Source organism: Miniopterus natalensis, chromosome 4, assembly GCF_054644295.1.
Source record: "Miniopterus natalensis isolate mMinNat1 chromosome 4, mMinNat1.hap1, whole genome shotgun sequence".
Taxonomy (NCBI): Eukaryota; Metazoa; Chordata; class Mammalia; order Chiroptera; family Miniopteridae; genus Miniopterus; species Miniopterus natalensis.
Window position 1 is genome coordinate 65,723,669 of NC_142084.1, and position 26,690 is coordinate 65,750,358.

The 26,690-nt window shown below is 44.1% G+C and overlaps 1 protein-coding gene across 1 annotated transcript in view; it reads right to left on the minus strand.

Moving 5' to 3' along the window:
- The window catches only part of MLLT1 (MLLT1 super elongation complex subunit), a 69,357-nt gene that overhangs the window by 38,407 nt on the left and 4,260 nt on the right, over nucleotides 1-26,690 (minus strand). The window contains exon 3 of the mRNA XM_016197946.2: nucleotides 22,336-22,418. Coding sequence (XP_016053432.1) covers nucleotides 22,336-22,418 — 83 coding nt within the window. The remainder of the gene's footprint in view (nucleotides 1-22,335; nucleotides 22,419-26,690) is intronic.

A 26,690-nucleotide genomic window follows, 5' to 3' on the forward strand; every position in this document is an offset into this window, starting at 1 on the left:
AAGGGAGCTCTTAACTTCCATGGTTGTCTTACCAAAATCTACAACCCCAGTCTAATCATGAGAAAACACCAGACAAACCCCAGGTGGGGGGCATTCTACAAAATGACTGACAAGCATATTTCAAAACTATCAAGGTCATGAAAGAAAAGGGAAGACTGAGAAACTGTCATAGACTGAAGGAGGTGAAAGAGAAATAACAACAGAGGATCCTAGAACAGAACAAACATTAGTAGAAAATGGGGAAATCTAAGTAACGTCTGTTCACAGTAAATATTGTACCAATGTTAATTTATTGGTTTTGATCACAGGCCGTGGTCATGTAAGGTGTTTACATTAGTGAAGCAGGATGTGGGGAATAAGGGAACTCTGTATGATCTTTGCAACTCTTCTGTGTTTCTAAAATTATTTCAAAATTCAACGTTAGAAAGAAACCATGACTATGAGACAGTCCATACTTGGTTAAGTTACTATAAAATCTTTATGTACATTTGGAACAACCTGGGTTTTTTAATCTGTTTCTTTCTTCGACTCTAAGTTTTGTGGAATCTAAATACATAAAGGCTTTCTGATAAAACACAGCGGCTAACTGAGATACGCAGTAAGCATAACACACATACCATTACAAAGACTTAGTAGAAAAAAAAAGAACGTAAAGTAGCTGGTAAATTTAAAATACTGATTACATGTTGAAATCATAATATTCTGGATATATGGGGTTTAATAAGTTACATTATTAAGATTTGTTTCACCCATTTCTTTTGGCCTTTTTAAATGTGGCTACTAAAAAAATTTTTAGAGTGCATGTGCAGCTTGCATATTTCTAGTGGACAGCCAGGGTACAAGATATAGTTCGCAATTGAAACAAGGAGAGCTTTCAATACCTCTGGCCAATTCCAGGACAATGAGCAGATATAAAGGAAGCATTTCAGCATGACTCCATTCACTTGATCAGTCCTAGGAAACCTAGGAACCAATGGACTCATCCTAGACACTTGTCCTGAGGAAGTACTAGCAAGCTCTCCCGAGCCACAACCAATGAATGTCCAGTTCTCTTTCCAAAGGAACTCAGCCACAGCACAAAGAGGCTGCAGGGTCAACATATGATCGAAGAACAACCATCTGGATCCCCCTAGATCAGAGGAACCTTTTTTCTGCCAAGGGCCATTTGAATATTTATAACATCATTCAAGGACCACACAAAAATATCAACTTAAAAATTAGCTATGAAAGAGAGGAAACAAAATGGCGGCATAGGTAACAGCTGCACCTGCCGCCTCCCACAACCACATCAAAATTACAACTAAAACACAACCACCATCACTCAGAGCCTCCTGAGATCTGGCTGCACCGAAGCCCTACAACCAGGGAAATGAAGGAGCATCGAGAGTGGTAGGAGGGGCGGAGACGCAGGCCTATCTGAGCTGAATCGCCAAGACATGGCTGCAGGCCCACATCCAGTGTTGCGGGTAAACCTGGGAGGGAATCTCCACACTGGGAATCTTTCCCAGAGGAGTGAGGGGTCCCAGCCCCACAGCAGGCCCCCAGGGCCAGGAAGAAACATCCCCACAACTCTGGGCTATGAAACCAGCGGGGACTGTCTCTGAGGGTCTCGGAGGCTGCGGGAGCCCCAGCAGCTCCTCTTAAAGGGCCGGCCCACAGACTCACTCAGATGCGCTCCCTCTGAGTCCAGCGCCGGGCAGCAGCCTGAAAGGACCTGGGACACTTGGGGAGGAACTAACCTGCCTGAAATCCGGGCGAGAGGTGGAGGGGCAGCTTTCTCCCAGGCAGAAGGGCTGGCAGAGACCATTGCTCCTTTGGCGAGTCCTCCCTGCACACAGCCGGCAGGCAGGCGCCATATCTGAACCGCCAGCACCTGACTCACACCGTTGGCCACGCCCCATGATTCCCGGAGGCCCCGCCCCTCCCCACCTGCAGGCTCATCCAGGCACTTCCAGGGGCTTTTCTCTGCAAGTGGCCTCTCGAGCCTCATGCTTAGGACTTTCCTAAAATCTTTCAAACAAGCAGCAAGGTGCCCCATACGGCTTGATAAGTGGCCCCAGGCCTGGCACTAGCAGCAGCCTGCATTGGCTCATAGCTTGGCCTCTCCTTGGACACCTCCAAGTCCAGCACAAGTAGCAACCACCTACGGATTGCTGTGTAGCTCAGGCTAGGTGGCCCTGGGCAGGCAGACTTTGCACCTCCCGGGAGGCCTCAGAGACAGTGCACCTGGTGAACACCAAAGCTCCACTGAAGTAAATCCTGCTCCATAGGGGTGTCTCCAGCACAGCAGCTCTCTGGCTGTAGTTGCAGCTGGTCCTCACAGCTGATTGGTCTGGGAGTCAGTTCCTCACAGTGACGCCAACAGCAACCAAGGCTCAACTACAACAGGACAGTGCACACAGCCCACACAGGGGAGCACCTAGAAGGCCCAGCTCAGGTGACTGGGGAGGCTGAGCCACTGGATCCTACAGGACACCTACTACACAAAGCCACTCTACAAATTCCAGGAGACATAGCAGCTCTACCTAATACATAGAAACAAACACCTGGAAGCAGTCAAAATGCGGAGGCAAAGAAACATATCACAAAGGAAAGAACAGAAGAAATCTCTAGAAAAGGAACTAAATGAAATCGATCCAAGCAAGCTAACAGATACAGAGTTCAGAATAATGGTTATAAGGATGCTCAAGGATATTAGTAAGAGTATTACAAAAATAATTAAGAAAAACGATGCTACATGAACTGAAATGAAGAATAATTTACAGGGAATCAATAGTAGAGTAGAGGACGCTGAGAATCAAATCAGCAATTTGGAACATGAAGAAACAAAAAACACCCAACCAGAAGAGCAAAAAGAAAAAAGAATCCAGAAATATGAAGATAGCATAAGGAGCCTCTGGAACAACTTCAAGAGGCCCAACATTCGTATTATTGGGATGCCAGAAGGAGAGGAAAGAGAGCAAGAAATTGAAAACCTATTTGAAAAAATAATTACAGAAAACTTCCCCTACCTGGGGAAAGAAATAGATTTACAGTCCAGGAAGCACAGAGGGTCCCAAACAAGAGGAACCCAAAGAGGCTCACAGCAAGACACATCATCATTAAAACGCCAAAGGTTAAAGAAAAAGAGAGAATCTTAAAAGCAACAAGAGAAAAGCAATTAAGTTACCTACAAGGGAGCACCCATACGACTCTCAGCTGATTTCTCAACAGAAACTTTGCAGGCCAGAAGGGAGTGGCACGAAATATTCAAAGTGATGAAAAACATGAAACTACAACCAAGATTACTCTACCCAGCAAAGCTATCATTTAGAATTAAAGGTCAGATAAAAGAGCTTCTCAGACAAGGAAAAGCTAAAGGAGTTCATCACCACCAAACCAGCACTACAGGAAATGTTGAAGGGTCTTCTTTAACAAGAAGCTAATGAACAAAAGAATCTGATGAACTAAATAGATCCAGAGACACTGACGCATGTAACAGACGATCATATTTCAGAGGGAAGAGGGAAGGAGGGTGGAGGGTGGGAAGAGATTAACCAAAGAAGTTATATGCATATGTGCATAACTCATGGACACAGACAATGACGGGGTGAAGGCCTGGGGAGGGGGTTAATTGGGTGGAAAAAAAATGGGACACCTGTAATACTTTCAACAATAAAGATAAATTAAAAAAAAAAAAAATTAGCTATGAAAAAAGCTCCCAGATTTATTGAATTTCAAGTCCCACCTGCAGTTGCCTGGCAGGACCAGACCAAATGATTTCATGGGCCGTATATGGTCTGCAGGTCAGACATTTCTCACCCCTGCCCTAGATGAACTAGAGCTCCCATATCACACATTCATTCTGCCCAGCAATGTGTGTTACTGTCGGCATTGAAAAATGGGCACGTATCCAGAACACATAAGGAACTCTTACAATTGATACTTGGGCAAAGGACTTGAATAGACATGTCTTCAAAGAAGACATACATATGCCAACAAGGATGAAATGATGCCCAGCATCGTTACTCACAAGGAAATGAAAATCAAAACCACAATGAGATACCATTTCATACACCCACTAAGATTTCTATAATTTTAAAATTAATAAGTAAAACTAGGAAACGTGTTGGCAAGGATGTGGAGAAATTGGAACCTTCGTACACTGCTGGTAGAAATGTAAAATGGTATGGCCACTGTGGAAAAACAGTTTGGTAGTTCCTCAAAATGTTAAACAGAGCATTACCATATGACCCAGCAATTCTACTCCTAAGTATATACCCAAAAGAACTGGAAACTGGTATTCAAACAAATACATGTATGTATACATTACAGTATGAGATTATTTACAATAGCCAAAAGGTGGAAACAGCCCAAGTGTCCATCAATAGAAGAATGGTTAGACAAACTGTGGTATATCCATACAGTGGAATAGTATTAAGCCATAAAAAGGAATGAAATCTGACACACACTACAATGTAGATGAACTCATAAACAGTTAAACTAAGTGAAACAAGCCAGACACAAAAGATCAGATGAGAAACAATTGCTTAATTGGTACAAAGTTTCCTTTTGGAGTAAAGAAAATATTTTGAAACTAGAGCAAGGTAGTCATTGTACAACACTGTGACTAGACTAAATGCCACTGAATTGTTTAATTAAAAAGTTAATTTTATGCTAAATGAATTTCACCTCATTTTTTAAAAGTGGGTGTGAACTTACACACTGGTTGTGTTACAAAGTTTTCTGACAGACAACAGTTGCCTCCTCCAGAATCAATCTGGTTCATCCATTTAGTCACTTATTCAACAAATATTTACCAAGTGCCATCTCTGTGCTAAAGGCCAGTATCACAGAGAACAAAACTGACAGAGCTCTGCTCTCAAGAGCTTACATTCTCACAGTAGAGCAAACATAAGACAAATGAACACATATCCACTTAAGTACAGTTGTTACTGTAGGCAGCTGTCAGTCAGTGCCAGGGAGTCTCCCCCATCGGCCAAGATGGCACAGGGGGATGTTCTTATACCAAGTGCACCAAAAGCAAGAAAGATGAATGGACAGGGCCCAAGCATGCCAAAAACCAGAAATATGAATGGATGGGGCCTGAACGTGATGAAAGCTAGCAAGATAATTAGACAGAAAAAAAGCCCTCCCCTCCCACTGTAGCCAGATGGCTCAGTTGATTGTAGCATCATCCCACGCACCGAAAGGTTGTGGGTTTGATTCCCAGTTGAGGTGCATATGGGAGGCAAGCGACCCGTTTCTCTATCACACTGATGTTTCTCTCTCTCTCAAATCAATTTAAAAAACATATCGTCGGTAAGGACTTAAAAAAAAAAAGCAGCTCTCTTTTCAGTATCCCTATAAGAACCATGGGCTTCAGCATAAAGGGGAGATGATCTTTGACAAGTGAGTCCATGGTTCTCCCAGGTCATGACACCTGAATAAACCTCTTTCCTTTTGCATCAGCACCTGTCTCACAACCTTGGTTTTCATTGTGAAAGGCAGCAGAACCTGCGTTTTTGAGAGCCCAGGCTGGGGTCCCAGCTGCCTGTGACAGGCAGACCCTGGGAGCGGGATTGTGGGAAGTTCCCAGAAACTGCCGAGAGCTTTTCTCGGGGAATTTCCCTGCACTCCTTCTCAAGGTGTGAGCTGCCTGAATCCCTTGGCTGGTGAAAAGAAACAGGTTTCTGGGGAGCAGGCGTACTCCAAGACTGGGTAAGTCAAACTGGCATGCACACCAGGGTCCTCTATCCCTGCCACTTGGTCTTTGCGCCACTTGAGCTTCATGCCACTTGGGTCCAGTTAGGACCATTTATGGTACCAGTTGGTAGAGTAGTCTAGGCTATCCCTGCTACTTAGGCTTCGAGCTACTTGGACTTCATGCCATTTAGGTCTGGTAAGGACCACTTGTGGCACTGGTTGGCAGGAGAAAAGCCCCTAGGACTTGTTTGTGAGTGTTGATTTGAACTAATGGAATTATGGATCCAAGTTTTGTTCATTGTTCCCACTTTGTCTGGGATCTTTCTATGGTTATAGTTTTGGGTTTGTACTTTTGTGCCATCAAGGGTTGTTCTGTTTTGACTCCTGAAGGGAGCACACTAGGCCAAATTTTAGCAGATTGGTCCATGTACAGCTATAATCCAGTGACTAAGAAGGAATTAGTTTTCTATTATAACACTGCTTCGCCTATGTATACTTTAGACTATGAGAGAAAAGAGCCCCTAAATGGTTCCCTAAATTATTACACCATTATATAGTTGGAATTGTGTTGCTAACAGTCAGGAAAATGGGACGAAATCCCTTATGTCCAGGCATTTATGTCTTCACACAATAAGGATTCGGAAAAGAAAGGGAACAAACTAATGACACAGAGAAGGGAATTGGCTTCAAAATTCCCCCCTGATAGTAAGACACAGGAAAAAAAGGAAAATGAGATGAGTCTCTTTAATGCCCTGAACCCGGGGAACCAGGATTAGCAGCAGGTAGATTTCCCCCATTACCATCCCCACTGCTAGATACCCTTGAGATAGGGCCCAGAGGGGTGACAGTCCCAGCCCTGTATGATGAAGGCATGGTCTCCCCCTTGAAGACTCAGCAGGGCACCCAATTTGGCCAGGAATCATCCCTATCCAGAATGGGACAATTCCCTTTGAGGCAATACCCTGTAGGCAGAATAAACCAGGAAGGTCACTGGGCTCATACTCCATTTTCCACTTCAGATTTACTGAATTTGAAGAATTCCAACCCGTCATATAGAGAGGATCTTCATAAAATGGCAGATCTTACCACCTCCATTCTTTCTAATCACCATCCACACTGGGCAGATGTACAGGCTCTCCTTAACATCCTGCTAACGGCAGATGAAAGGTGGCTAGTTATATGTGATGCTAATGAAGAGGCTCATCACCTCCATCAAGAGAATCCCAACGGGACTCCTAACCCAGCCAGGGCAATTCCCTTGACAGAGCCCAAGTGAGACCTGAATAGCAGGGACCTAGCCTTCCTAGAACATAACAAAAGGTACATATTGGAAGGGCTTAAGGGATGCCTAAACAAAAGAGCCTGATTATGATACAGGTCGTTCAACGGAAACCAAATGAAGATCCTTCTGAATTTTTAGAAAGGATCTATCAGATCTATTAAAAGCACACTGATGCTGGCCCATAGGCACAAGAAAATGTCCAGATGGTAAACATGACTTTTATTGGGCAAAGTGCCCCAGATACCAGAAGGAAGCTCCAACATTTAGACTGGGTTTGAAAATGAATCCTTCCCAGCTGGTAGACATAGCCTTTAAAGTTTACCATGCTGCCCGACCGGGCGTGGCTCAGCGGTTGATCGTCGACCTAGTATCCAGGTGATCGAGGTTCGATTCCCAGTCAGGGCACATGCCCGGGTTGCGGGCTCGATCTCCAGGCGGGGACATGCAGGAGGTAGCCGATCAATGACTCTCATCACTGATGTTTCTCTCTCTCTCTCCCTCTCCTTTCCTCTCTCTCAAATCAATAAAGATATATTTAAAAAAAAAACAAAAAACCTGTTAAATAAATAATAAATAAATAAATAAATAAATAAATAAATAAATAAATAAAAATAAAGTTTACCATGCCTGGGAAATAAGAAAATTAAAGCAGGCCACCGTTTTCTTAGAAACAGTGTGGGGAAACCAGGAGAAGAGGCAGGACCCAAAAGGAAAAGGGAAAGACCCACCAGGCACCAATCAATGTGCCTATTGCAAAAAGGCCGGCGACTGGAGAAAGGACTGCCCAGAACTCAAAAAGAAAAAGAATAGATACTCTCACCAAGAAATACTGGAAAGAAATGACGAATCTGAAGACAAATGAAGAGGCCCAGGGGCTCCCGTAAACACGTACAATCTATTACTATTTCTCCCCAGGAGTCCCAGGTTACAACTGACAGCGGGGAACAAGCTAATTGACTTCCCCGTAGATACAGGAGCTACATAGTCAGTGCTAAATACAAAACTAACCAAGAGAAGTTAATCTGCAGTGTCAGTTACTACAGTGACAATTACAAAAACAGCATTCCTTCAACCTCTAGAATGCCAGCTTGGGGATCAAAAACAAACACCAGACTGCCCCATTCTGTTGTTGGGCCAAGATTTACTTGTAAGTTACATGCACAAATAACATTTTCCCCTGAGAACATGCTCTCCAGCTCCAAGGGCTCCTGACTTCCCTGGAAGGACCCAGAGGTGAACCTTCCCACTTGAGATCTATGAGAAGGTCGACTGAGCCATTTGGGCTGACGAAATCCCAGGTATGGTGGTTAACATCCAACCCATAAAAATTAACCTAAAAGAAGGGGCGCCAATCCCATGGAAGAAATAATACACCCTTCCTTAAAAAGGAAACTTCAGAGGGAATTCAACCAGTATTGCAGAAAATCTTAAAATCAGGATTAATTCAACCATGCCAGTCTCCAGATAACACCCCCATTTTGCCAGTCAAAAAGCCTCACTCTAATAAATATCGATTTGTACAGGACCTTAGGGCCATAAATGATATTTTCCAGGACATTTGTTGACCAGGATATTCATTCTATGTTGCCCAGCCCTTATACTTTGTTGACCATGGTGCTCAGGGATAACAAATGGTTTTCAGTCCTAGACTTGCTTTTTTCCTGCATCCCAATAGATGAACAGGCTCAGCTATTATCTGCCTTTGAATGGCAGGACCCAGAACTAAAGCCATGCTCCAGTACTGTCACAAGGATTTAATATCTCCCCAACCATATCTGGGGAAATATTAGCAAAAGACAAGGGATATTCAATTGAAATCGGGCATTCTTCTACCATATTTAGACGGCTTACTAATAGCTAGCAATACTTATGAAGACTGTTTGCTCAACACCATCACAGTCCTGTATCATTTGGCAAAAAGATGATATAAGGTATTGCCTCACAAGGCCCAGATTTGCAAATAGGAGGTGGCATACCTGTGATTCCAACTGAAACAGAGCACTAGAAGCTTGATGGCTGATCGAAAACAAGTCATCAATACAATAAAAATCCCAGAGAACCAGAGGCAGCTTCATGGATTCCTAGGGATTACAAGGTTTTGCCGAATTTGGATTCCAAACTTTGGCCTTTTAGCAAAACTACTGCATAATTCTTTGAAAGGACTAGACTCTAAGTCCCTTGAATGGACGAGAGACTGTCAGGTGGCATCTGACACCTTGAGGGAAAAACTCATTTCGGCCCCTACACTAGGATTGCCCAATTTACAAAAACCTTTCAAATTATACATTCATGAAAGGCAAGGAATTGAACTTTGGGTACCAACCCAGGCCCTGGGAAATATCCCTCACCCTGTAGCTTCTCTCTCAAAGAAACGAGATCACATGACAAAAGAATGGCCACCATGCCTCTGGGCAATAGCAGCTACCTATGACATCTTATGGGAAGCAGAGATTTTCACTCTGGGGCAACCTATGATGTTATTTATATAACACCAGGTCCTAATCCTATTAGAAAGAAGGGTATTGGCTGATGGCAGGGCACATGGGAAAATATCAGGACATTTTATTAGACAACCTAAATGTTACCTTACAATCCACCAATACCTTAAGGTGGCCACCCGCTTTATGGAGAATGGCCAATGATGAGTTGGGTACAGAGTAGTCACCACAGACAAGAGAAGCCAGTCCCTTGCTTTAGGAACCTCAGCACAAAAGGCAGAAATGATAGCCCTCACCAGAGCCTTAGAATTATCCCAGGGAAAGAATGTTAACATCTACACTGACTCTAAATATTCCTTCATGGTAGTCCATGCCCATGGGGAAGTACGGAAAGAAAGAGGACTCTTAACCTCAGGGAATAAGGGTATCAAACATGCAAGAGAATTTTACATCGCTGAAGGCAGCGAATCTACTGAACCAGATTGCCATAATGCACTGCCCAGGACACCAGAAGGACAGTTCCCAAACAAGCTAGGGAAACCAAACTGCTGATAAAGCAGCAAGACAAGCCACCAGAGGGCCACCACTTCTTGGGGCTTTAATTCCCCACCTGGTCTTGTCAGAGTTTGAATCCCATCACACAAAACGAGATAAGGAACAGGCCGTGAATGAGGATTCTCTAACACTGACCCTAATTCTATATGGAAGATCAACACTCTTGGTATGATCTTACTCCCTGAAGCTCTAGTATATCCCTTCCTCAAACACCTACATGAAGAGACCCACTGTGGAAGGAATGCTTTAATGGATCTCATTAGACCACATCTGAAGGGGCCTCATTTACAAAGGACAATTCAGAAGATCATCCAAGCCTGTCAGTATGCGCCAAAAACAATCCTAAAACAGACTTACCCTAACAGGAAAGGGAATAAAATATAAAAGGTTATGTCCATTTGAGGACTGGCAAGCCAACTTTACACAGATGCCTAAAAAAATAGGAAACTTTAAATTTTTATTACTTTTTGCAGACACCTTTTCTGGATGGGTAGGGGCATACCGCAATAGAACTGAGAAGGCAACTGAGGCAGCAAAACTTCTGTTTAAAGAAATAATCCCGCCCAGCTGGGCGTGGCTCAGGGGTTGAGCATCGACCTGGGATCCAGGCAATCGGGGTTTGATTCCTGGTCAGGGCACATGCCCAGGTTGCGGGCTCTATCAGTGACTCTCTCATCACTGATGTTTCTCTCTCTCCCTCTCCTTTCCTCTCTCTGAAATCAATAAAGATATATTTAAAAAGAAAGAAAGAATCCCTAGGTTTGGATTTACTTATAGCATTCCAAGTGACAATGGACCGCCGTTCACTTCAGAAATCTCCCAGAAGATAGGAGACTACGTGCTTCTTGAAGACCCCAATCTACAAGGAAGACTGAGAAAATGAACCACACACAATAAAGAAAAGCCTGGCGAAAACATGCCAGGAAATGCATTTGAAATGGGACAAGGCACTCCCTCCCTATTGCCTTGCTCCAGATTAGGGTAATGCCCTGAAGAGGGCTTATATTAAGCCCTTTTGAAATAGTTTACGGACCCTTCCAAGTTTCTGTTTTAGAAACACGCCCTTTAGATTTCGAACATGAGTTTAAAAAATCAAACATGTACAATATGGCAAACACTAACAACTTTGCAAAAGCTTGCTCATTGTAGGTCTACCTACCTGTCTTACAAGCCCTTACATCTGTTCCAAAACAGGAAACAGTCTTACTAAAGACCTGAAAGACACAAGGTCCTAAACAGCAGTTAGCCAAGCAATGGACTGGTCCCTGTGACGTCCTGCTGACAACACACTACTTTCTAAAGCTCACGGGAATCAAGCCTTAGATCCACCACAGACAGATAAAGCAGGTGCCATCAGAGGACACTCAGATCTTACTGCTGCCATTGATACTGCAAGGGAAAGCTGGACCTACACTCCTGAAAGAGGTTTAAAACTCTTCTTTCAGAAAGGGACAGCCCCATCCAAAGGTAAGTGACAATGTTAGTTTTTATTATTATATACTGACAATTGCTATATGCCTTATACCCATGCTTGGACTGATAACACCTTTATCTGCATCTCCTAGACAGTGGCTTCCTCAGCAAACTTATCCCGCTGGTGGGTGTGTCACCCAAAGCCTGGCTCAGGATTAGATCACAGGGATCCTTTGGTCTCTTCAATTTCTGATTTCACTAAAATTCCCCCTGCACTACTAGGCATGCCTCTCACTAAATACTTAATTGCTTGTCTACACAATAGGTCTCACTTTGGAAACCCATCTGCAACACTGCCTCTTAAAATATGAAGCAGTCTACCAGCTTTGCTTATTCAGCAGTGCTATCCTCTAGACGCCATTTATGCCACCTTCTGAGATAGCAATCCTTCTTCCTCATGTAAAGGCTTCCCTCCATTCCTGACCCTCTTCTTCCTTTAGTAGACAGCACTAATCTCTGGACTGGGGGATAGATAGGACTAAACTCCTTGACAGCAGGAAGAAACTACAGAAAATGAGACCTCCATCCACTTATCCTTGTAAGTTTACAATGGTCTGGGAGTTTGAAGGGGGGAATTGTTACCATAGGCAGCCATCAGTCAGAGTGCTCGGGAAACTCCCCCATTGGCTAAGATGGCACAGGGGGAGGTTCTTACACCAAGTATACCAAAAGCTAAAAAGATAAATGGACAGGACCCAAGCATGCCAAAAGCTATAAAGATGAATGGGCAGGGTCCGAAAGCTAGCAAGATAATTGAATAGGAAAAAAACCCTCCTCTCCCTAACCCTATAAGATCCATGAGCTTGAGCACAAAGAGATGGTCTTTTTTTTTTTTTAATCCTCACCCAAGGATATGTTTTTCTTGATTGTAGACTGAGAGGGAGAAAGAGAGAGAGAGAAACGTTGATTGGTTGCCTCGTGTATGTGCCCAGACAGGGGATCAAACCTGCAACTTAGGTATGTGTCCTGATTGGGAACCAAAGCCGCAAACTTTTGGTGTATAGGATGATTCTCCAACCAACTGAGCCACCTGGCCAGGGCAGGGAGATGGTCTTTGGCACAGGAGTCCACCGTTTTCCCAGGTCTCAGCACCTGAATAAACGTCATTCCTCTTGCACCACCACCTGTCTCACGAATCTGGCTTTTGTTGCGGCAGGCAGCCGAACCTGCGTTTTCAGTGACTATGAAAAAGGAAAGAATAGTATGCCAGAAGAAAGACTAGGAGGGAAGACCAAATTCAGATAGCAAGATCAGAGCAGATCACTCTGGGCACTCCCAGTCATGACTGTGAACCTTGGGCAGGTTAACTTCTCTAATCTTCCATTTTCCCATCTGTAAAATGGAACCTACCCCTTTGTGGGGCTGTGTGAGGATGAGGATTATGGGAACTATTGTGTAAAATGTCTAACATAGCTTCTGGCCTATGTTATCATTAAATACTTTTTCTCCCAAGTTTAAAATTATCTGAGGTGTGTATGGTAATATTATAAAAGACAAAAATCACATGATCATCTCAATAAATGCAGAAAAAGCAATTGACAAAATTCAACACCCTTTCATGATGAAAACACTCAACAAATTAGAAACGGAATGGCCTGGCTGGACATGGCTCAGCTGCTGAGCATCAACCTAGGACCCAGGAGACCAAGGTTCGATTCCTGGTCAGGGCAATGCCAGGGTTGCAGGCTCAGTCCCCAGCTGGGGGCGTGCAGGAGATAGCCGATCAATGACTCTTTCATCATTGATGTTTCAACTCTCTCTCTCCCTCTCCCTTCCTCTCTCTGAAATCAATAAAGATATATTTTAAAAATAAATAAAAATAGAAACAGGATGAAATTACCTCAACATAATAAAAGCCGTATATGAAAAACCCACAGCCAATACCACACTCAATGGTGAGAGACTGAAAGCTTTTCCTCTAAGATCAGAAACAAGGCCGCCACAGCATGTAGAAGCCATTCTCACCACTTCTACACAACACAGTCTTAGTCAGTGTATTAGGCAAGAAAAAGAAAAAATTGGTAACCAAACTAGAAAGGAAGAAGTAAAATTATCTCTCTTCACCGATGATTTACTCTTTTTTTTTTTTTTTAATCCTCACCCAAGGAGATTTTTTTCCATTGCTTTTCAGAGAGAGTGCAAGAGGGGGGAAGGGGGAAAGAGAGAGAGAAGAAACATCAATGTGAGAGAAACACATCAATTGGTTGCCTCCCGCACGCACCCTGACTGGGGCCAGGGATTGAGCCTGGAACAGAGGTTTGTGTCCTTGGCGAGAATTGAACCCGGGACCCTTCAGTTGTGGGCTGACACTCTAACCACTGAGCCAAACCGGCTAGGGCACGGATGATTTACTCTTATTTGTAGAAAACCCTAAGAGTAAACACACAAACTGTTAGAACTAAGAAACAAATCAGCTAAAGTGCAGGATACAAAATCAACACACACAAAAATCAGTTCATTTCTATACAGAAATGAACAAAGAACAATGTGAAAATTAAAACAATTCTACTTACAATAGCATAAAAAAGAATAAAATACTTAGGAATTATCTTAACCAAGGAGGTAAAAGATTTGTACAATGAAAACTACAAAACACTACTAAAAGAAATTATAGAAGACATAAATGGAAAAACATCCCATGTTCATGGATTGAAAGACTTCATAGTGTTTGCTTTTGTTTGTTTGTTTGTTTTTTAGTCCTCACCTGAGGATATTTTTTCCATTGATTTTCAGAGAGAGTGGAAGGGAGGAATGCAGGGAGAGAGGGAGGAAGAGAGAAAAACATCAATTCAAGAGAGACACATCAATGGTTGCCTCCCAGATGTGCCCCAACAGGGGCCCAGGGATCAACCTGCAACCCAGATACATGCCCTTGACTGGGAATCAAACCTCAACTGTTCTGTGTGCAGGCCAACACTCTAACCACTTAGCCACACTGGCCAGGATGAAAGACTTCATATTGTTAACATGTCAATTCTAATCAAAGTCGCCTAGATTTAATGCAATTCCTATGAAAATCCCCATGACATTTTCTGCAGAAATAGAAAAATCTATCTTAAACCTCAAATGGAATCCCAAAGACCCCAAATAATCAAAACAATCTTGAGGGGGGGGATTGAAAAAAAGACTCACACTTTGATTTCAAAACTTACTATGAAGCTATGGTAATTAAAACACTGTGGTACTAGCATAAACACAGGCATAGAGACCAATGGAATAGACTAGAAAGCCCAGGAATAAATCCTCATATATATGGTCAAATGATTTTCAACAAGGATCACAAGACCATTTAAGGGAGAAAGGACAGTATTCTCAACAAATGGTGCTGGGAAAACTGGATATCCACATCTACAAGAATAAAATTCAGCCCTTACCTAACACCATATCCAAAAATTAACTCAAAATGGACCCAACACCTAAACATAGGAGCTAAAACTGTAAAACTCTTCAAAGAAAACATAGGTCAAAGGCTTCATGACACTGAATTTGGTAATGATTTCCTGGATATGACATAGGCAAGGCACAAGCAAGAAAAAGAAAAAAAGATAAAATGAACTTCATGAAAATTAAAAACTTTTATGCATCAAAGGACATGATTTACAGAGTGAAAAAGCAATCTGCAGAATGGGAGAAAATATTTGCAAATTATATACCTGATAAGGCATTAATATCTAGAATATGGAGAGAACTCTTAAACTTCAACAACCAAAAAAACAATTCAGTTCAAAATCAGGCAAAGAACTTGAACAGATATTTCTCCAAAGAATGTGCCCAATAAACACATAAAAAGTTGCTCACTATTAGAGAAATGCAAATCAAAACCACAATGAGATACCATCTCACATATTATTATGGATAGTGTCAAAAAAAGAGAAAACAATTGTTGACAAGGATGTGGAGAAACTGGGCCCCATGTGCACTGTTAGTAACAATGGAAAATATTACAGCTGCTGTGGAAAACAGCATGGTGGTTCCTCAAAAATTAAAAATAGATTTACTGGACCACCGTGCAATTGCACTTCTCAGAACATACCCAAAAGAACTGAAAGCAGGGTCTCAAGGAAATAACCTTTTTACTCATCATCATAGCAGCATTATTCACAGTATCTAAAACGACGAAGCAACCCAAGTGTCCAGGATAGTTGGATAGATAAGCAAATGTGGAATATTATTCAGCCTTAAAAAGGAATGAGGCATTGCCACACACAACAACATAGATGAACTTTCACATCCACCAGTATGGCTATAACAACAACAACAACAAAAAGAAAAATTACAAGGACTGAGAAGGAAATGGAGGAATAGAAATACTCAGATACTGCTGGTGGGAATATGAAATGGTACAGCCACTGTAGCCAACAGTTCGGTGATTCCTCAAAAATGTTAAATGCAAATTACCATCTGACCTGGCAATTCCACTCCTAGGTATCCACCCAAAAGAAGTGAACACTGGAACTCAAACATGTACATGCACAGGCATGTTCACAGCAGCACCATTCATAGTAGCAAGTAGGTGGTACAGTTGATCTTCATAATTCCTAGATGCCATTAAAATTTACTTATAATCTAAACCAGCACTTGTGGTTTTCACAATCATTCACAGACATACACAGAGTGGTGAAAACTTTGAGTTGCCCAACAAGCTCATTCCCAGCTGATGCCAACCACAGCAGCTCTCTGCTTTATTTCAGCTCTCAGACTGTAAACAAGTGTCCTCCTGGTATATTTCGTGCCATATTTTTTGCATTTTTGTGCTTTTTGGTGGTAATTTTGCAATTTGAAATGGCCCCAAGCATAGTGCTGAAGTGCTGTCTACAGTTCCTAAGCATAGGAAGGCTGTGGCATGTATTTCTCCTTACAAAGAAAAGACATCTTTTTTTCTTTTTTTAAATATATCTTTTATTGATTTCAGAGAGAGGAAGGAAAAGGAGAGAGAGAGAGAAATATCAGTGATGAGAGAGTCATTGATCTGCTGCCTCCTGCATGTCCCCTCACTGGTGATCAAGCCGGCAACCTGGGCATGTGCCCTCACCAGGAATCGAACCTTGATCTCCTTGATCATAGGTCAATGCTCAACTGCTGAGCCACACTGGCTGGGCAAAAAAACACATCTTTTATATAAGCTTGGTTCAAGCATGAATTATAGTGCTGTTGGCTGAGTTTGATGTTAATGAACCAACGATGTATATTAAATAAGGTGCCTTTAAACAGAAACACACATAACACAGGTTATGCTCTGATCATTTGATGAAAACATTGTGACTAGAGGCTTGCAAGAAATTACCCTATATTTGCCCTTGTGGCAATGGTCCACTTTTACTAATTCAGTGTTCGTGGTGATTTTACAGAATATAATTATTACAAGTAATGAGCATGAACTGTATATCTACACAACAGAATGTTATTCAGCCATAAAAAGAAATGAAGCCCTGATACATACTATAACATGGCTGAACCTTGGAAACATTACACTGAGTGAAAGAAGTCAGATACAACAGGACACATATTGTATGATTCCTTTCATATGAAATGTCTAGAATAGGTAAATCCACATAATAGAAAGCAGATTAGAGGTTGCCAGAAGGTGGGGGTGGGGAGAATAGGGAGATGAAAATTTTGAAATTAGAGGTAGTGGCCACACAGCATCATAAAGTCACTAAACACCAATGAACTGTACACTTTAAAATGGTTAACTGGCCCTAGCCTGTTTGGTTCAGTGGTTAAAGCGTTAGCCTGTGGACTAAAGGGTCCTGGGTTCAATTCCAGCCAAGGGCATGTACCTCAGCTGCAGGCTTGATTCCTGGCCCCAGTTGGTGCGCGTGAGGGAGGCAACCAATCGCTGTCTCTCTCCCTCTCTCTCTCCTTCTCTCCCTCCCCCTTCCACTCTCTCTGAAAAGCAATGGAAAAAATATCCTCAGGTGAGGATTAAAAAAATAATAATAATAAAATAAAATTGTTAATTTGATGTTATGTGAATTTCACCTCAATAAATTCTTATAATTGTGGTCTCATAGAAAAGCACTTGGTCTCTGTCTCCATTTCACAAACTTCCTAAAACCCTTGGAATTTCCTGAGGGACAGGGATGACTGGAGCATCTTTTGTTGTAATGAAGTGACTTTTGGTAGGCCTCTAGGCAGCCTTGGAACTGGGCTGGTCCCCAGAAAGGCCAAGTTTTTATTAGAAGCTCAGAACTTTCAGCCCCACCTTCAACCTCCGGAGAGGGGAGAAGGTCTGGGGATTGAGTTAATCTCATCAATGGCCAATTATATAATCAATCATGTCTGCATAATGAAGACTCCATAACAACCCCTAAACAATGGGGTTCAGAGAACTTCCAGGTAAATGAGCACATGAGGTGCTGGGGAGGGTGGTGCACCTGGAAGCTCCGCACCCCTACCCCATGCATCTCTTTCATCTAGCTCTTCCTATTTCATCTGGCTGGCCCTATAATAAATCAGTAATAGTAAGTAAAATGTTTACCAGAGTTTTATGAGCTGTTCTAGCAAATTATGAAACCTTAAGAGGGGTTTGTGGGAACCCCCAAATTTATAGAAGTGGAGGCAGTCCTGTGGGGCTGAGTCCTTACCCTGTAGGGTCTCTGATAACTCCAGGCAGATGGTATGAGAAGTGAATGAACTACAGAACACCCTACCAGTGCCTGGAGAATCAGAGAATTGGAGGAGAGGTGTTAGAAAAGGCAGCATACATTTGGTTTCAGAAGGAAAACAAGCCCTCTCACTTGGTGTCAGAAGTAGCGTAAAAACAGCTCAATGATGCAAAAATGTTCCTTTTTGTAATCAAAGCCCTGCTCTCATTTTTTTCCCCTGGGGAAAAGGAGTGGTTTATTTAAAAGAGCACCCTGCCAAAAGGTCAAACAGAAGGTGTTCTCAGGTAAGTTCTAGTGCCAAACACCATGTAAAACAGAGTTCCTTCATTTCACAGTTGATGCCACCTTCAGGATCTAGTGTGGCTAAACACACCTCACGGTTACATGAGAAAATGGCCTAAGTCTGAGAAAGCGCCTTTTCTGTCCTGGGTATAGATCCACCCTGTTCACCAGAGAAGCCAAAGTCATCTTTCTTCATCTCTGGAACCTCAACCTCCTCTGGGCCTGAAAGTCTCCAAGGATGCTTTGTCCACGTACCTCTCTTACCCAGATTAACTGGAAAGAGGCAACACCACTTCGGCAGCAGCAATAACACCACAAACTTATGAAATGCATAATATGTGCTGGGTACTGGGCCCAGGACCTTACTCTCCATCTCTCTGTGAATCTTCCTAACAGCACTGAGAAGCAGACACAATTAGGAAGCCAACCTCATGGAGAGTCTGAGGCCCAGAAAAGAAACCTGTGCACAGCCACTTCCACCTCAAAAATCTACTTACCTTACCTACAGCAGAGGAGTAAGTCATGGCTGAAAATTCAGTGCAACCCTTGCCTACATCAGGATAGAAAAAGCACCAGTAGATCCATTCATAATGACCCTGTTTCCAACACTACTCCAAATCTGTACAAGCTGCTTTTGCATAAACCACCATTCACTTTTCTACAACTGTCTGATCTTTACGAAACTTCCAAAGCAGGAACCCATCCACAATTAGACAACTGCAAAACACAATACATAAAATCATACCAAAAACCAGAATTCATGAACAGCTGTTGCTCTGAGTCAAAGTCTGTCTCAGGTGTGCATATAGGACTACACACTCTGCTGGTTCAAATCCCAGCTCCTCAACTTACTGTGTGGCCTTGAGCCTGTGACTAAGTACCCAGGAGCTCCTTCATCCATAGACTGGGAACTTGTCTGGAGACTAAGTACCCACTTATCACAGTAAGCCAAGAACCCATTTAGTGATTTCACTTGTATCCCAGGTCCCTCGTGTGGTGGCCACACCTCTGTATGCTTACAGTGCAGGGTTCCCCTCACAGCTCTGAGGACAAAACCACCACCAGGAATAGAGGACTCCAGTGAGCAGTGTGCAGAGCACAGCATCCAGCATTCATCCTGAGCGAAAGACGATGCTGCAATTAAAGAGGCCCACAGCAGCACTCTCGCCCCAGCCACACAGCCTCCATAGGAACTGCTCAGACAACTAAACCTAGGAACGTGACCTTTTTTTGTTACAGAAAAACCAAGCATCTACCAACATGGTTCAAATGAAAAACACATGGTGAACTCTAAAAAACCTACACCTAAAATGGGAAAATTTTGCTGTATTAAATTATACCTCAAAAAACTAAAACAGAACAAAAACCCTTAATCCAAAACCAGTTGATGCCATGACTGCTAGATGGTCAGGGTAGTACAATGCCTCTGAGGGGCAGCACCTCAGGGACTCACAAAGGAACAAGGCAATTAAAAAGGAGCCCAGGGTCCTGTGCTGCCTGTGGGAGACATGCACAAGTACATGCACCCCCCCAACTCCCCCAAGTAAGCAAGCCCAAGGATCCTGAAAGATTAGGACGTCCTTGGAGAGGTCCTCTGCCCCTCAATGCCCCAGTATATGTGAGAATGCTCTACTCAGCAGAGACAAGTCCTGTGGTCAGAGAGCCACCTGTTCTCTTCCCTACTAGGATCAGGACATAGGGGTGGAACGCCTCAGGGACTCGGCATAGGAATGGCCCTGAAGTCTGGATGCAAAACACAGGTAAACACTCCTCAGGTAAGGACTGAGAGAGGTGCTGCCCCAAGCAGTCACCACTTCCCCAGGTGTCCCTTTTGAGGGAGCACCTGTGTGCCTCCCCACCATCCACGTGAGAGATCTGAGGTACTAACAGAGGCTGCATAAGCCACCACAGGGGAGGGTCCCAGCTGAGGCAGGAACAGCAAGTGTCCCACCACTCTCCATTCTCTCACGAGAATCTGGAGACCAGCAAGAATCCCCTGGGCCAGGAGAAGGGGCACTAAAACCCACTAGCCACCTCTGTGGTACTGTCCAGCTTCAGCATGGCGCCCCCTACCCCTGGGGACAGCTGGAATCTCCTGGCAGACCCCTGGGGACAGCAGGAAGTTGAGTGGACACTACCAGGGCCCAGATGGCTGCAGACACGCCTCCGGGAGGGAGAGAAAGGTCTGCATGTCAGGGACCAGACAGGTCTCAGGGCACACAAAAGCTCACTGATCCATGGGACCCAAAACTGCTTCTAAGCCTCAAAGGAATTTAATTGAAACCCAAAGATGAGCTTAGGTGGCTTCAAGGATTCCCTCACCACTGCCCACCTCTAGAGTACCAATGTACAGGACTGCTGGAGTTTTCTGCAGATGGACTGTCTCCCCCACCACCCAGAGGGCTACTTTCATCGTCCCTTTCCACAGGCTCCCCACAGGGAGCTGGAAAGGCTAGGGACACCTGCCCCATGACTGAGTTCCCAGCATCAGTTCTCCCACCTCCACACACCCTGGCCTGGCCTCCCTAAGCAGGTCCTTGGAAGACTGCCCCCCAAAGGATGCAGCATCTCCTCTGCATCACCCCCAGACCCCTGGTTGAAAAGACATGGCGGAGCCTTTGCCTGCGCAGACAGCCTGGGCTCTGCTCTCAACGGTGGCCGGTCACTGGGTCTTTCAGGCCTTGATTCTACAAAAGCCTCGGGTGACCCAGACTTCTGAGAAGTGGGCCCAAAGGGTCACAGAGTTGACTCCTGCTTTGCTACACTTGCTGAAATGTCCCTCAACTCCCAGTGGGGCAGCACACTTGAGCACCATTCCCAGAGGTCCTTGACACCAGGTAGTTTAAAGAACAGCCAGGTATGAAAACAAGAGACTCATTAAGGGAGCAGTGGCATCCAAAGGCAACACAGGGAGATCTCTTTCCTGAAAGACAGCGGAGCTGCCTGCAGCCAGTCTAGCTGTACTTGTGAAAAAGCACCCAAGCATGGCCAAGCCACCTCCAAGTCAGGAAAGGTCACCATGGCCTCTTGGTGGTGTCTGTGAGAAGGAGTAGAAGCAGCTTGCAGGAAGAATCTTTAATTTTAATCACTGGGCTTTTAAAAAACCTAAAACTATAGTCTAACTCTGTCCCTCCCAAATTCACGTTGAAATCCTAACTCCCAGAGGTGATGGTGTTAGACGTGGCCTCTGGGAGGTGATTATGTCCTGAGGGTGGAGCCCCCATGAATGGGATTAGTGCCCTTATAAAAGAGACCCCACAGAGCTCTCACCCCTTCCTCCATGTAAAGACACAGAAAGAAGTTTATGACTGGGAAGAGGGGCTGGCACCCTGATCTTGGACTTCCAGCCTCCAGAACTGTAAGCAATAAACTTCTGTTGTTTATAAACCATCCAGTCTGTGGTATTTTGTTATAGCAGCCCAAATGGGTTAATAGTTATCAACATATATTCACTGTAAATGTTTAGAAAATACACATGGAGGAAAATAAAGCAAAACTGCTTTATAATCCTGCCACCCACATTACCTGTTAACATTTTTAATGTATACAGTAATTCCTTTTTCCTATCCTGCCGCCAATATACACATAACTTGCTTTTTCTTTCAACAATATTAAAAACTCCCTTCCCCGGCCCCAGGTCATCGAAGAGCCCATTCAGGAGATGCACCATAACTTTAACCGATTGCCTACTGTCAGACACTTAAAGGTAATTTTCAGATCTTCGCCACTAGTCACAGCCCAGTAACTAACAAATCTAGCCCTGTCATGGAATGCTGCTGCTGACTTAGGGACTGCATGGACTTCCAGGTAATCCCCGGAGAGGCCACACCCACTTACACTCCCACCTGCCATCAGGGTGCCCATTTTCCCAGCCCCCATCTTCCACTGCAGAGGCGGTAACACTTAGCCCACCAACTACCAGTGATCCCAACATTCTGTCACCGGTGTCACTGGTTCCACTTCCTCTTTTGTGAACTGTACATCCTTCCTGTTGCCACTTCCAGGATCTTACCTTGTTTTTGAAGTGCACCTCGATGGGCATGATGAAGCCAGCGTAACCGGACTCCTCCACTTTGTACGGGGGCTCCTTACACACTAAAAAGAAAGGGAAAACACATCTGTTAGCTTCCTGACCATTCAAAGGCCTAACTATCAGCAGCAGTAGGCCCACCACACTCTGCGCCTCCTCTCTGGGACTCACCGGCTCCACAGGAGCACGGCTTTTCAGGAAGCTAACTCCCCTTGTGAGCACCAAATCTCATGCCCAATTCCATGCCAAAGGGGTCATGGAAAATCAAAGGAGCAGAGCAGAAGAAAGGTGACCCTGACAAGCCAGGGTGGGAGAGCAGGAAAGGGCATGAGACTAGCAGAGGAGCCAGTGCTGGCCACAGGTCATACAGTTCAACCAACTCAGGGCAGGCATTATGACACGTGTGAAGAGGGAGACCCTATGGGTCCCAGGTCTCCCAGGGAGGACAGTGCAAACTATAGCATCCACTTGCTTCCACTGCTCACTCAAACACGTGAACTGATGCCAGGAGATGGAGATGGTCTGGTCTCAGCTGGGACTCTCTCCTGGGTCCACTTTAACACCTAACAAAAGCATTCCTAAGTGCTGGAGTGATGTGAACAGACTCATTAACCCCACAAATTTAAAAAACTAGAAGAACAGCAAAGTACAAGTAAAATAATCTCCCACAATCTCACCCTCCAGCATGTGTTTCATTATTCAAGAAATGTGAAAATATTGTTATCCCACTTTTCAGAAAAATCATAACAGTACAGATTAAATCACCCTTGTCCACTCTTCCCTCTCCAGAGGCAACCACTACTGGGAGACAGGAAAAATCCTGCCAATTGTTAAAACCTTTATATATCTATATGTGTATCAGTCAGATAATTCTTAAATGGGCCAGGAATTGCTGCAAAACAGTATACAGAATGGAATGAAACATGAGTCTTTTAAATTAAAACCCAGTAAGACTTTTCTTTAAAAAAAAAATCTTTTCAGCTCTCAAATATCCCATCTAATATTATGTATCTCAAATATCTCATGTATCTCATCGATCCAAAGAAAACTGTCAGGCAAGGTGAGCTTGAAATCATTAGCGACCCTCAAGAGCAGAGCTGTCCAGACAGCCTTGTATGAACCCATCTGCTGCAAACCCAGGGAAGCAGGGGGAGGGGCTTGTGGCTCAGGCTTGGGAAACCCTATTGGCCCCAGAGATAGGAGCTGCCTCAGGTGACCCAGGCCTCAAATCACTATTTTAGCTAGTCCCTTTCTGCTCCTTGGGTATCCTCCGTGGGTGCTAGATGGGCACCTCAAATACAGACTGCCCCAAATCACCTACTCATCCCCTCCTAAACCTGCACCTCTTCCAGGGTCCCACAGCTCAGAACCCAGGTTGTCCACCACTCACCCAAGGACTGAGAACTTCCAGACTCCTCTCTCTCCCACAAATAACCTGTTGCCAAGCACTATCAGTTCCACCTCCATACTGCTCTGAAATGCACCCCACTGCCTGGCATTCTGTGTGGGTCACTAGCCATTCTGCCTCAGGCTCACTCCTGGGCATCTTCTGCATGGGTATCAGGAATGATTGTTCTGAACTGCAAACTGACTGTCCCCTGATGGCTTCCCACTGTCCTCAGGACAAACCTCGAGCCCCTCAAGGGGCCCACAGGACGCTTCATCACCTCGAGCCTCATCTCTTCCCAGCCCAACCTCAGGTCCTAAGATTCAGACCCACTGAACCTCTCAGATCACAGGTCACTTCCTCCAGGACCCCTGCTGAGCCCCAACTCCCATTTCTAGGTCATGGTTCCCTCCCATAGGCCTTCAGCACCCTGTATCACTTAATCACAGGACCTCCATGCTTACTCTGGCCATTTTTCTTAATTCCTACACTAGCTCCATCTCACTCACTGTCACACTCCCAGGGCCAGACCTTTCAAAAAGATTCAATAAGAACCTGTCAGATACTGCTGAGAGGGCCACACCCCATGCCTCCGCGTAAGGCCCTGGCCAGGTGGTTCAACTGACTGGAGCTTCGTCCTGTATACCAAGGGCTCTGCATTAAGTTAAGGAGATGGACTAGGAGCAGGAAGTAACCTGGACTGGGAGGCTTGTTAAATCATTATCTGAATCCAGGAAGGAAAGTGGGAGCGGAGCAGAGGAAGGGTGGCCTGTCTTCACTGCACAATCCCCATGGCAGAGAGACACGTGAAGGATACAGGCAAGGAAGCGGCCTGCAGCTCTGCCCCCCAATTCCACCCCCAACTTCGTCTTCCCTGCCCACCCTGTCTAACTCCCGTCTGCCATCAAGGCCCAAGTCAGGGCCACTTCCTAAGCAAGGCCAGACCTGGCTTCCCTTGGTCTCTGAATTCCAGGTCACTTAATTCCACTGAGGGCAGCTATCTTTCCAAAAATACATGTCATGCCCTGGCTAGTGTGGCTCAGTTGGTTGACCACTGTCATGTGCACTAAAAGATTGCTGGTTCAATTCCCAGTCAGGTCCCATGCTGGGTTTGTGGGCTCAGTCCCCAGTGGGGGGCATGCAGGAGGCAGCTGATCAATGTTTCGCTCTCACATTGATGTTTTCTCTCCCTCTCTCTAAAAAAATCAATAAAAATATTTTTTTAAAAAAGAATACATGTCACATCTGATCTCCATATCCCTACCAGACTACAAACCCTTTGAAGGAAGAGATCCTACTGCGGGTTTCGCAATCTTTTTCCAAAGGCCTATCACATGATAGGCACTCCAAGGCTGAAAAACGTCTATCCTTTCAGAGATGGATATCCTTCCAAGCAGATGTCCACGGAAACCAAAGTGAGACAAATTCTATAGGAAATGCAGCCAGTTGAGTGAAGAGGTGAGGGAAGTGATATAAGCAGTGGAGAAATTTCTAGAATGAAAAAAGTAAATGAGACCATGCTGGGCAAGGAAACAGGAAAAGGAAGCTGCAGCCCAGAACATGCCATGATGCACTGCAGGGCAGTTAAGAGCCCCACTGATGCCAGATCCCAAAAGGCAGGGGCATGGTACCTACAAATTCAGTAAAGGGCAGGAGAGAAGCTGGAAAGGGAAGAAGAAAGGGAATGGCTGCTAATGATGGGCAAGAAGTTTATTTCTGGGGTGATGAAAATGTTCTGGAATGAGAGAGTGGTGATGGTTGCACAACTTTATGAATACACTAAAAGTACTGAATTGTACACATTAAAAGGGTGAATTTTATCATGTATAAAGCAGTTATTAAAAAAAAAAAAAGCCAAACAGAGAGGCTGTACTTGAACAACAGCCCTGGGATTCATCCTGCCACCCACCACCACCCCATGCACAGCAATTTCAAGCTTTCCTTTGGGGAAATCCAGGTGATTCCACATCTTGGGAGAAGGGTTAACTGTCTGGAAGAAGCTAGAGCCTACGGTATTAGGTCCAGAGTAAAGCCCTCCTCATTTAGGAAACTGGGAGACCCACCTCCCTAACCAGAAGCCTGCTGGTCAACAGAACCCATCCTACCCTAAATAGTGCTCAATAAGGACCTGGCTAAGTGGTTCAATCATTTGGAGCATCATCCTGTAGACCAAAAGGTTGAGGGTTCGATTCCCAGTCAGGGCACATACCTAGGTTGCAGATTAGATCTCTGATTGGGATGCATACAGGAGGCAACCAATCAATGTTTGTCTTTCTCTCTCTTCCTCTATCTCTAAAATCAGTTTAAAACAAACAAACATGTCTTCGGATGAGGATTAAAAATTTTTTAAAAGCCCTGGGCAGTATGGCTCAGTTGGTTGGGCATTGTCCCTGGTTCGATGTCTTGCTTCACGTGGATGCTTCTCTCTCTCCCTCTCTCTCTAAAAATCAATAAAAAAAAAACCTTTAAAAAAAAAAAAAAGAAAGAAACTAGAGTCATTGTCCTCAGGTCCAAGACACGTTCCAAAACAAAAAAAAGATAATTTTGAAAAGAAAATGAGAGAATAAGGGCTTTTAGTACAAATATAGTACTTACAATTTTTTAATTCCATGAAAAGACTGGAATAAAGCTGAGGAAATTTCCCAGAACATAGAGCAAAAAGAATTTTTTAAAGAAAAAGGTGAGACACGAAGAAACAATTCAGATTAAACAAATGCTACCAGCAGCTAATATTTATAAAGCATCTGCTGTGTGCCAGGCACTATTCTCAGCACTTGATACACATTAATTCATGTAATCCTTACAACAACCTTAAGGCAGACACAACTGCTTCCATTTTACAGATAAAATATTTAGACACAGAGAAGTAATAAGCATCCTAAAAGAGAAAACAGATAAAATAAAAATAGTCAAAGAAATGGAAGACAACTTTCTGGAGCTAAATAAAGGA